This window comes from Mastomys coucha, unplaced genomic scaffold (genome assembly GCF_008632895.1).
Source record: "Mastomys coucha isolate ucsf_1 unplaced genomic scaffold, UCSF_Mcou_1 pScaffold20, whole genome shotgun sequence".
NCBI lineage: Eukaryota > Metazoa > Chordata > Mammalia > Rodentia > Muridae > Mastomys > Mastomys coucha.
Genome location: NW_022196903.1, coordinates 89,414,621 through 89,426,643, shown reverse-complemented (window position 1 = coordinate 89,426,643; position 12,023 = coordinate 89,414,621). Strand labels below are relative to the sequence as shown.

Genomic DNA, 12,023 nt, shown 5'->3' with positions numbered 1-12,023 from the left:
ACAGGACAGCACAGCACAGCACACACAGCACAGCACAGCACACAGCACAGCACAGCACACACAGCACACACACACAGGACAGCACAGCACAGCACAGCACACACACACAGGACAGCACAGCACAGCACACACACACAGGACAGCACAGCACAGCACACACAGCACAGCACAGCACAGCAAGAATTTAACTTGAAATCATTCCATCAGTATGCAGGGGCTAATCTCTCATTTTTGTGTAGCTTTATTTAGTTTGTTCTCTTTTTCAGCCTTCCTGATAGCAGGACTTACTTAAGCCAAGTGTGTTCTTGACTATGTAAGAATGTTATAGCTGTGGGTGATTACCAGTCTGTTGAAGCAAGATAGATATGATGAGAGTTGTGTCTAAGTAGCTATTGCTACAAAGTGTCAGGAAACATATGGGTGGTTGGGGGCCTTGTAGTCTGCACAGTGGTTACCTACCACCTTTGCTATTGTCCTGTGAAGAAGCCCCAGACAAGTGTAAATGTGCACAGAAATGTACATAAAAAACAGGCGGTGAGCTTGAGAGACGTAATTTGCCACTCCTGATGCAGATGCCCATATGAAACTTTTTGTGTCTTTAGCCACTGTGGCCATATGCACATGTATGGTACAATTTGAACTGTGATAACAACCTCACATCCTTTAGTTAAAACATTTCTGCCTTGACAGTTACTCTGTTAAAAGTACTAGTCATTGAAATTCTTGCTTTTGAGAATGTTCTTAATGTGTTCAAACAACAGCTGATCAAGTACCTCAGGTAGACTGTACACAGTTAAAACTCCAACAGACATTCATTTATGTCTAGTTCAAATAGAAGTTTAGGGATATTTTGGGAATGAGACAGACTATAGTAATTTCTAGAGATGAAAAGAAGGTTCTATAAACTGAGCTATAATGATGGGAGGCTCTAAGAAGTATGCAGAAATTACCATGTTGGTAATCATGTTCCCCTGTGAGGCTGGGGGCCATACATAGCTTCTCCTTCCACTAACACCACGCGGTACCAGCAGCTCTGATCCTGTTTATAGACAAGGGCTCTGAGCTTAAGAAAACTGTGTGGCCAGGGTTAGCTGCTTATGCTTCAACGCTATGTCTGTGTCCTTGAAATATGTGTGACGGGCTTTTCTCCTACTACACTCAGCACAGACCACTTCTGTTTTCATTTCTCTGATAACTGCTAGGTATCCTACTATTCAATTCCGTTCTGACCCTGTATGCCTATAATGAGAGTCAGAGTCACATATTAAGGGTTCTGTCTCATAAGACTGATGCCCTCCATTGATGCTAGTGACAACTGTATTGGGGACCAGCCAGTTTACTTGAGTCTTCTTACAACCTGCTCTTCTTTTGGGTCCAATTGTTACTGTGGCTCATTGCAGTCAGGGAAACACTTTCTACCTGTTGACAAAAGCAAAGGATATTTTAAATTATTTCCAAAGAAGTGCAGAGGGTGTAGAGCTCTGTATCAAGAGCAGAGCCAAAATCCCAGGTATTTAAAAGAAAACTCTACTTGGTAGGCCCACTGAAAGTTACAAGAGTTTTAGGATCTCTTTGCCAAGAATTAGAGTTGAAAACTGCTGTCTTTATCACTTGAACCCCACCCCACCTCTACACTCATTTTTTAACTGCAAAGCCATTTTAACGACTCTGGCTCTGGGGAGACTTGTGGGACATGGGACATAGCTGGCTGGAATAATTCACGAGAAGTGGCCTTTTGAAGGTTCTATCTATACCTGTGTTCTTGCCTCTTTTCTCTGCTCCTGGTCTATTTTGGTGTGAACAGTCACTGCCACATCCTTCCACCACCACAGCTGAGCTGGTTAATTATACCTTGCCACCAGGATGGACTGAAATTTCCAGGCAAAACACGTCCTTCCTTCTTCAAATTATTGCATCATAATATATTGTCCTAGTCATATAGAAATAACTGAACAGAGCAAAGTATATGAGAGAGAGGGTAGAGAAGAGGAGAGGAGTGGGGAGGGAGAGAGGAAGGGAGGGAGGGAGAGAGAGGGAGACCTAAACTATTATGTTGTACATGCTTAGGCCACACTGGATTTAACTTGAAATCTTCCTAACTCAGCCTCCTGAGTGTGGAATTCACAGTGTATACCATCAGGCCCAGCTTGGCTCTGCCTACTTAAATTCCATACCTAACTTCATAACTGCAGTAGTTTTAGTTTCCCAGCATTCTTGGACCTGCACACATTGATCTGTTACCAGCCAGATAACATTACTGTAGCACCAAGATCCACTCTGGGTGCTCACACAGACCTTGTTTTCAAGCCCTGGATTGCTTGTCTGGTTCTCTAGCTCCTCAGCAAACAGAGGCTCCTGTCTGCACTTGGCATGTGCTTCATAATCCAGAAAGAATCCTTTGAAAGTATGCTTTGCAGGCATTTGGTTGGGACTGCCTGCTGAACTTTGCATACATCTCCATTAATTATCCTTTCACTGGAGCTGCTTGCAACTGTATTCTTTATAATAAGGGGCAAAGTTTAGCTTGGAACTATTTTGATTTACTGGTTTATTGATCTTGACCAAGAATTCTTTTATTTGCAAGTCTTCACTTAGAAAGTCAATTTGATAGCCTTTGCCCATTCATTTTGAAGGTGTCACTTACAAGTAATCTTGCCAGTGAGTAATGGAGGAGCTAAAATTACTAATAAATTAATTAGAATGTATTTATAAACCCAGTGGAAAGCCAAGAATGAAGTTGCTTTCCTATTGATCATTATACTGGTCATTAACTGCTGAGAAAGTGCCTTTGCAGGGAGCAGAGAACACAGGCCAATTCCTTTGGTAATTGCAGAATTCCTTCATTACAACTTCACCAGTGTAGAAATATAATTACCCATTCACTCTATGTGTTCATAGTGTGGGCAGTGGTTGGGCAGTTTGTGGCAAGACTAGGGACTTAAGCAGATACCAGTTTCCATGTAAAATTTTCTCTTGTCAGTCAGGATTCATTTATGTGATTTTTTTGGCCTGTTTATTATTCTGCCAAGTCATCTTGAATGCTAATATACCAGTTCTGTCAGAACTGCTCCAAGTGCTTGAGTCATGTGCAAGAGAACCTGGATAAAATCTTCCTGGTACCTGTCCGTGCTGGGTGCCATAAAGCACCAGTGTTTTCTTTTCTTTGTAGGCGGTAGAATTATCTGGCCATGTGCATTGTTTCTCTGTGGCGTACTGGGAAAGGAAGGCTCACATTTCAGATGTGAAGTACTTCTCAGAAAAGCTGGCACATCTGTAAATATTGACCAAAGACATCTGCTTGTTCGTATCTCGGATTCAATTAGAGAATGTTACGATGGCACAGTGGCACAGTCAACAAGTTTTTGCTGCAAGGGAAATAAACATGCTGAGTCCAGATAGCACAGATGTTGTCCTCTCTCCCAAAGCCATCCCCTAAGTGTCCTCTTTGCATCCTTGTAATCAAAGATGCGTGATGGCCCAACCTTGTCTTAGAGTGAGCATTGCTGTGTGCAGAACGGTTTGTGTACACCATGAGATCTGCCTCCAGCACAGGATGTATACTGTGGCGCCCGTGATGGCTGGCTTCTTAGCACTGGCAGACCTGAGAAGTCATAACCATGGCATCTACCCTGGTTAAGTTAGTCTGTAGACTAGGGATTGCTTTCCCTAGTCTTCACAAGTGAGAAAGCCAAGGCCCACCATGAATAGTCAAGGTCTTTTTTTTTGTTGTTTTTTTGTTTTTGTTTTTTTGAGACAGGGTTTCTCTGCATAGCCCTGGCTATCCTGGAACTCACTCTGTAGACCAGGCTGGCCTCCAACTCAGAAATCACCTGCCTCTGCCTCCCAAGTGCTGGGATTAAAGGTGTGTGCCACCACTGCCCAGCTGAATAGAGATAGTCTTACCAAGGCTACAGTGTTAGTAATATATACTACAAATGGTTCAAAGAGCGCAATTGTAAGTGTTTTTGCCCCAAAAATTTAGGCAGAAAAGAAGGAAAAATTCTGAGGATCAATATGTAAATCTGATTCCTGCAGTTATCATTTCAAAATACACGTGTATAGCAAAACATTCTGTGTACCTTAAATATATTCAATTTTAATTAATACTGAGAGGCATCAGAATTAAGGAACAAATTATTAAATGTATATTCTGACACAGCATTCACTTTCATTAAGTCTAGAAGTTTTAGAGTAGTAAGACGGTACTGATAAAATTCAAATTTTGTCATGGAATTATCCGGACAGATGAGAAAAAGAGAATTGCCATTATTCCCTTGTTTCTTTCTGCATAAACTGGAAAGGTGCTGCTCACCTGCTAAGTAGTAACTGTAAGTAAGTAATGCAATTGCAGCTGTGACTCCAGGGACAGTTGTGCCAACTGAGCTTGTTGTGAATGCTGGTGACCTTTGTTGTGTTACTGAGCAGAGACTGACAGATGGGAATTACTGTCCTCATTGCTAGAATGTAAGTCCCCTTAGAATAAGGACCTTGTCCTGTTTGTCTCTGTAGCCTAAGAGGTCAAAGGTTAAGAAAGCATCAGTGGCTTCCCTGTCTATGGTGTGAGAGAATGAGGATTTCTGCCTTCCTTACTCCTGTACCTGCTGGCCTGAGTAACTGACTATATTGACTCCAGAGACTCAGGTATGGCCTCCTTTTCTCTTTGTTTAGTTGTCTGTTTTGATGCCAAGATAAACTTTGACGACAATGCTGAATTCCGACAAAAGGACATATTTGCTATGGACGACAAGTCAGAGAATGAGCCCATTGAAAATGAAGCTGCCAGATACGATCTCAAGTATATAGGACTAGACGGGAACATCGCCTGCTTCGGTAAGTAAGTGCTGGCACTGAGTCTGGAATTTTAGAAGATTTCTGAATTGCAATTTACTTATAGCTGTTAAAATAGGTGTTTTTCTTATAGTGTCAAATGGAAACCAGTTTCAAAGTCTGTTGTGATTGACAAGTCACTGATTTAAAGCAGTTTTTCAACTCTGGCACTGCTGAGCTTTTGGATTGGAAGATGGTTTCCTCTTGGAGAGCTGTCCAGGATATTAGGTTCAGTTTTAGTCCTCTCCTCCAGAGACAGCTGATAGCTATGGAAATGAAGCAGTGCAAGGAAAGTGCCCAGATGTTTCCAGGTGTCAGATGTACAAATGCCCTCCAAATAAGAGGCTGGAGAGATAGCTCAGTGGTAAGTGCCTGCTGTACGAATGTGAAGGTCTCAGTTTGGATCCACGGCACCCACATAAAACTGGGCATGATGGGATATGGTAATAGCCACAGTTGTGTGAGAACGGGAAGGATCTGGATAGAGGGGTCTTGCTGCCTTCTAGTCTAGATAGTTGGTGATCTCTAGGTTTAGGGAAAGATCTTTCTTACACCAACCTCTGCCCTCCACATACATGTACATGTATGTATACACACATATGACCATGTGAATTTATGTATTAAAAGAACCATTGATTTAAAGCATCTCAATTTTTTAGTAAAAGCAACAACTTCCCCTGTATATTCAGTATCTGTCTACTAGGAACTGTTTTTAAACTGTACTCTGAGACAAAATTACTTTTTCAGAGTGTTCTAGTTCCCTTTCTGTAACTGTGACAAAACATTCTGACCAAAAGAAATTTAGGGGAGGAAAGTTAGCTTGCAGGCCATGGTCTATCACTGAGGGGAAAGAGGGCAGGAACTTGAAGTAGAAACATCACTTGCAAGCTCAGTTGCTAATTTATTCTTATACAGCCCAAGACCTCCTGCCCAGGGAATGGTGCCACCCACAGTGGGCCCTCCTCATCAATCAAGCCAGTCAGATCTGGATAGTCCTTCAGCTTAGACTCCCTTCCTAGGTGACTCTCTGCTGTGTTAAGCTGACAGTTAATGCAAACTAGGGCACAGAGGAAGGAGCACAGGACATAAATTCTAATCACTTCACTAACATTTCAGATCGAATGGTAACCAGCCGCCAAAATACTTTCATTATGTCAGTTTATTAATCAAACAATGGGCTCCATCATAGTTCTCTAATTTAGTGAAAATGGCTTATGCAGCTGAGATAAGATGGGTCTGTAGAGGCAATACAATTTCAGTTATTGTCCATGGCTTCTAGTGTTTGTGATTTATATCCTTCCGGCTTAATTGCACATGACTGTGTTTCTGCTAGAAACAATTCATTGCACTAGAAACTGAGGTCTTCATCTTAATGGAATTAAAATAAAAAAGATTTGTTGCTCATTAAAACAACAGCATCATTATATTAAGAAGTGAAGAGTCTTCAACAGTTTGCTGTTCGATACAATGGAAAATGGCATCCAATTACAATTGATACCTAAAGCGCCTGCTTTACATGGGAGCGCTATCTGAATAGCGTAGATCGCTTACACCCTCTGCAACAAGTAAATGTGCTCATAACATGTATAGGCATTTGTGAAGGGGGCAATACAGGGGTGGCTTTAGAACAAATTAAATACAGATTTTTCTGGTTGAATGTTTCTCACATACTCTGATTAACAACACTGCACACTACTTGAAGATCTTTTATTACAAATACCCTTTTTTTTATGATGGGCAAGCATGCTTTATTTATTGAGCTGCCTGGGGACACATTAACCCACTCCAGGATACAGGTCCCCACGCCCTATTTTTAATTTCCTCCACCTTAATTAAGGTAGTCACAGTTCCCAGGCTCGTCTGGGGAAATTCCAGGGCACTTTACCCTGAGTGGTTTGCTGAGTTTCTGTACCTTCTCCCTTGTCACCTGAGGAAAGTAATTCTATAATTAAGCATAAGAAGCAAAAGAAGTGTAGTTGGTCCGTAAGCATTAGCTCTAAAAGGCAGGAATATCGGTGTAAATTGCTACGGTAGTTCTTAAGAAAGGCCCCTAAATTGTTATACTTTTGTTCTAGGCTGAATATTGGGTTAGTTAATAAGATCTTGTACTAAGTTTTATGTTTGCTTTTTAAGATTATTTTTAGATATGTGTAAATACATGTGGCAAATGGTCCCTAGAATTCAGAAGGGATCCCTTGAGGCTTCAGTTACAGTTGAGCCTAGCCTGGTTGTTGGGAACTGAATTCAGGTCTTGTGGATGAGCAGTATATGCTCTTAACCACTGAGCCATCTCTCTACCCCTTGTTTTTGCTTTTTGAGACAGAATTGTACTGTGTGCCTACGTTCTCCTGGTACCTACTGTGTACCTCCGGGTGACTTGAATTCAGCCTTACCATCTTTAGAGTTCTAGTGCTAGGGCTCCAGGGATGTTAGTGTGTGTAGTGATGTAGTGTGTTTCTTGCACTTACTGGAGAAGGAACAGCAAGGTATGCTGGTTTGGGCCCTGTTGTTTCTCTTTTGAGTTGCTGCGGATAGATGAGCTCATACAAAAATGCATGCATGCCTGCCAAAGGTAAAGAGGAGCAGAACCATCAGGTGCTGGTTTATTTCCAAAGATACTGGTATATTGCACATTCACAGAGCATCTCCACAGGGACGAGCTGAACACTCCTCTTGGTTCACAGAATTTGAATGGCTAGACACTCCTCACAGCCATAGTTCTTTCTGCCCATCCTCCTATGTGGAGCCTTTTCAGGACCCACAGCCACATTGATTCCTCTCCTTAACCTGTCTTGTTTATTTGAGTTATTGATGGATCCTCATTTCTATCTGATTGTTTGTTTGGTTATTTATTCTTTGGATATACTTATCCAGAATGCTAACCATAAATTAGTTTATGAGTTGAATCCCAATTCAGGGCACAGATTGGCCTAGAAATGATAGTGTTCTCCTTTGGCCTCTGGGTTTCCACCCCACTGCATGCTGTTTAATGTTTCCATGTCATGTGCTATTTGCATTTCACAGTCAATGGCGCTGGACTGGCCATGGCTACTTGTGACATCATCTTCCTGAATGGAGGAAAGCCAGCTAACTTCTTGGACCTTGGAGGTGGTGTAAAGGAAGCCCAAGTCTATCAAGCATTCAAACTGCTCACATCTGATCCCAAGGTAAGGCTTCTTTAGTAGGGAGATGGCATAGTGTTCAGTCTCCTGCCTCCAGATGAAACAACTTGCAACATGCTGCAACATGTCTCATATGCTTCAGGTATAAATACTGCTATCTATTTATTGCAGTACATGATAATTTGACTTTTGTTTGGTTAAAGGGCTATAAGCCACTTCTGGGTCTCATTTTAGCAACTGTGCCCACAAAGTCTTAGGAGGTGGAATTTAACACAAAAGACAGTGTCAAGTTATGCTGTGCTGTTGACTGCTGAGAATTTGGATAATTTACACTAAGCCTTAGTCCTGTGTTTACATGACTTAGGAACTCAGCCTCACATTCCTCTTTTAAGGATCCTGAAGATATTACCAGGGTATTAGAAATGTATATAATTATAGGATCACAAGTCCCAGTGTATAATGTATGGAAGAAATAATAGCCTGACTGTTTCTGTAGGTGCTTTAATCTGCAACCTTAATTATGACAGTTGGTAACATATGGATAAGTTAGTAAATTACTGAATGTAGTTCTCTAAATTCTGTTGTTTATTTTCATAACTTTTCTTTTTTACAGTGTAGCAGAGTGGAATGTAGCGTTGCTGTGGCCAGTTAGGGTACTGCAGGTGTTTGATGAGTTCTTGGGCCAGTACCTTGCTTTACTGTAATTGTCCTTTCTTGATCATCAGGGATAACAGGCCTAAACTCAATTCTTATATACAATGTCTCCATTTTTTAAAAGCTTGTATTTTTCATGCTTTTCATTTAATTCTCATAACTGGGCTTGGGGCTAACTGTATGCCGTATTCATTTGTATTAAACTTCATTCAGGAGTTGTTATGCCAGTATTGTTAGAGCATTCAATAAATTTTGTTGGCTACTAAATTATTTGAAAACATAAGAATTCTAGGCCAGCACAAATGAAAACAAGCCAGAGTTGCCCCCAGCCTCACCCCTACTAGGACATGCACTACGCCTGGCTTCGAGTGGATGCTTCTCAGTAAGAATCGTGCTGGCAGTTGCCTGTTTGCATTCACATGCAGTATGGTTCCATACATTCAATATGCTTGTCAATATTTCTTGTGCATTAGCAATTGCTAAGGATGATTTACCTTACAATTTGCTAACTCTTTTCTTCTAATTCACAAAACAATGTAAAGATGTTGTTACGTCTCTTCAGTTCTCCAGTGTTGTCCAGGAATAGTGAAGCCAGTGTAGTTTAAAGCACTCATCCATCAAAGGTATTTGGGAAAAGATCAGTTCCCACAGCTGGTGTTGTGTAGGGTTTGTTGCTCACCATGGCTTTCCCATCCTGCTGCTCAAACATGCCTTCTCCATGCTTCCTTCTAAGAGCAGAATCATTTTCCTCCTATAGATTCCCTGCATCAAGGGGCACTCTTTAGGTGCCACAAACATGTGCCTGGCACTTTGAACCGGGAGCTACCAGAAGACATTGGTTAGAATAAAGCTCTGTTAGCACCTGTGAGACTTACTTACATTAGTGATGGACAGCCACTGAGGGTTCAGTCTACCAAGACAAGCAGCATGGCTTTTCTGGAACATCTCAGGAGCTATTCTTGAATTTAACTTTATAAAATTACAGGGTGTAAGGAATTTAAAAAATGACGAGCCGAGCCATTTTTATTGTTTTTGTTTAAATAGTCTCTTCAAAAAATTTGACTTTACCTTATGGAACATTTTCAAGTGCTGGGAGTGTTTCAACTTTTTTGAGATTGGCTGTCATCCTGGGATGGATAAAGGGATGTGGGAGTTATTTTCCTCACACTATATCAGGAAAATGAATGCATAGCTCATGTCCCAGAACATTTTCCAAAGCTTGAAATTTCTAAGCTGGTTAAAAATCTTGGAAATTAATTTGTGTTTTTAATCCTTGTTCGGTTCTTGCAAGTAAGAGAACAATAGAGGGGGGGAAAAAAGACAAGACAAAACACAACCAGAAAGGTACAGATGAGTTGATTTGATTTTGCAAAGAAACAGCTTGCAGTTCTGGCATAATTATTTCTGATAGAGCCCTGTCCACCTGCCTAGAAAGAGCGCTTCCAAGAACTCACAGCTAATTATTTCAAAGTATTGTCTTGTTAGATGTAAGAATTAATTCACTGAAACTCAGAATTATGAGTAGCTTGTTAGTGTTAAACTTAAACCAAATCCAGTCTTAACATCTGTGTGTTTGTTGTAACACAACATAACTTTATTGGTAAAGTAATAAACATAGTGTCATTTAAGAAAAATTTGGCAGATTCTGTTTCTATCCACAGTGTCAGCCGCACCTCTGAATTGTATGTACGTTTCTTTTTCTTGCCTAGGATACCTAAGTGCTTGTTTTCATGTTTTAATACAAGCATCTGCATAGCAAATTTATATATTTGTTTATAGCACATAGCACCGAATTCCTCTTGAACTGTCTCAACCAAGAGTCTTCTCAGTAATTTAGCCGACTCCACAGGGAATATATCATTCAGTGTCTTATTCTTGTATTTTCCATCAGGGCCCAACTGGAGAGAAAGATGATGGGCTCTGTCTGCTGCCGGGGACTGTTCTTCATCTCCATTTGCAGAACTTTAAACAGGATTCTTAAACATAGACATAGATATGACAGAAAGCAGAGTTTTGCTGTAATCTGTGAAGAATTTGGACACATTTCAAAGAAAAGTCCTATATAGAATGTTGTCCTTGGTTTTTTGTTTTTGTAAATTATGCTTTGGCTTGTATTTCTAATTCTCAGTTTTGAATTCCAGATACAGCATCTGGCCTGTGTGAAGTACCTTGTGTACATGAATAAAGCAAAGGCCGGTTGGCACACTTTCATCAGTAACCCCTCTGCTGGCCCGTGTTAACCAAGCCTGTTGGCCTCTGGGGACCTACTTGTGAGAAGCAAGAGTAGGTGGGTGGTATTAGTAAGGCACCTGGCTGGCCTGGACTGCGCTCCCTGCTTTGTTGCCAAGTTAAGAGTGCCTCTTTCAGAGCCCTTCAGCTGCCAGAAGGAAGCATGCTGCCTAAAGCCAAGGCCACATGTGAAGAGAGAGCATTGCTTATGGGACTCCACAGCCAGACTGCCAAGGGTTAACCTTTACTACTTATTGCTGTGGAAACTTGGACATGTTGTTCAACTCAGTGTGCCCCAGTTTCCTCTCTTTTATAAAGTGCTTCATAAAGAGGGTTGCTTAGTTATAAGAATTGAAATATGCGCCGGGCGGTGCATGCCTTTAATCCCAGCACTAGTGATGCAGAGGCAGGTGGATTTCTGAGTTCAAGGCCAGCCTGGTCTACAGAGAAACCCTGTCTCGAAAAACTAAACAAAAACAAAAAACAAAACAAACAAACAAACAAAATAAATGTGCATCTTTCTCTTTGGAAGGGGCTGGTTTGGGGATGATATCAGTTAGGATATTTAAGGAAGGATATGCATAACCTACCCCGGGAAAGAGTAATCGTGCTTGCACATGCTTGCTCCTCGGGGGAGGGCTTTCTACGGAGTCTTCTTGTTTATCTTCACTGTGTTTTTAAATTCAGTATTTTAACCTAAACATTTATTTGAAACACAAATTTTAACTACATAGTTGGAAGGGTTTTCACTGGCTGGGAATACTCTTGAAGCTACCAACCAGGTCAAAAGATGTCCCTGAGCCTCTGGGTATACTACCCCTAAATCCTTGTCCTTGCCTCGCACTTACCTGAAAGGCCATCACTGTCTTTCTGTATTCTAGTGAAGGTTTGACCTGGTTTTGAACGCAATGTATCATGTGCTGTGTGCTCTCGCTGCCTTTCCCTTATCTTCATGGGTGGCACTAACTGGTTCTTTCCATCTCAAGCATCCGAGCTGGTGTGTGGCAACACCCCGGTTGGTTTAATAAGGCTTTGTTCTGTGACCAGCAAGCTCAAACACAGTTCATGTACATGTTGATCATTGGGATGTCTTTAAGTGTTTAAATCACCATTATAAAGAAGATGTGAAAGCACATTATTTCAGGATCATTTCCAAAACAGAAACTTGTGATGTTGTTTTAACTGTCCAGT

The 12,023-nt window shown here is 41.2% G+C and overlaps 1 protein-coding gene and 1 long non-coding RNA gene across 2 annotated transcripts in view; one reads left to right on the top strand and one right to left on the bottom strand.

Annotated features, from left to right (window-relative positions):
- The window catches only part of Suclg2 (succinate-CoA ligase GDP-forming beta subunit), a 262,194-nt gene that overhangs the window by 154,534 nt on the left and 95,637 nt on the right, over window positions 1-12,023 (top strand). The window contains exons 8-9 of the mRNA XM_031382679.1: window positions 4,669-4,830; window positions 7,852-7,994. Coding sequence (XP_031238539.1) covers window positions 4,669-4,830; window positions 7,852-7,994 — 305 coding nt within the window. The remainder of the gene's footprint in view (window positions 1-4,668; window positions 4,831-7,851; window positions 7,995-12,023) is intronic.
- LOC116099304 lies at window positions 1,304-1,861 on the bottom strand. Its single transcript, XR_004122200.1, has 2 exons — window positions 1,755-1,861; window positions 1,304-1,419 (listed from the first exon to the last, which is right to left on the bottom strand). It is a non-coding gene; the product is annotated as an uncharacterized LOC116099304 (long non-coding RNA).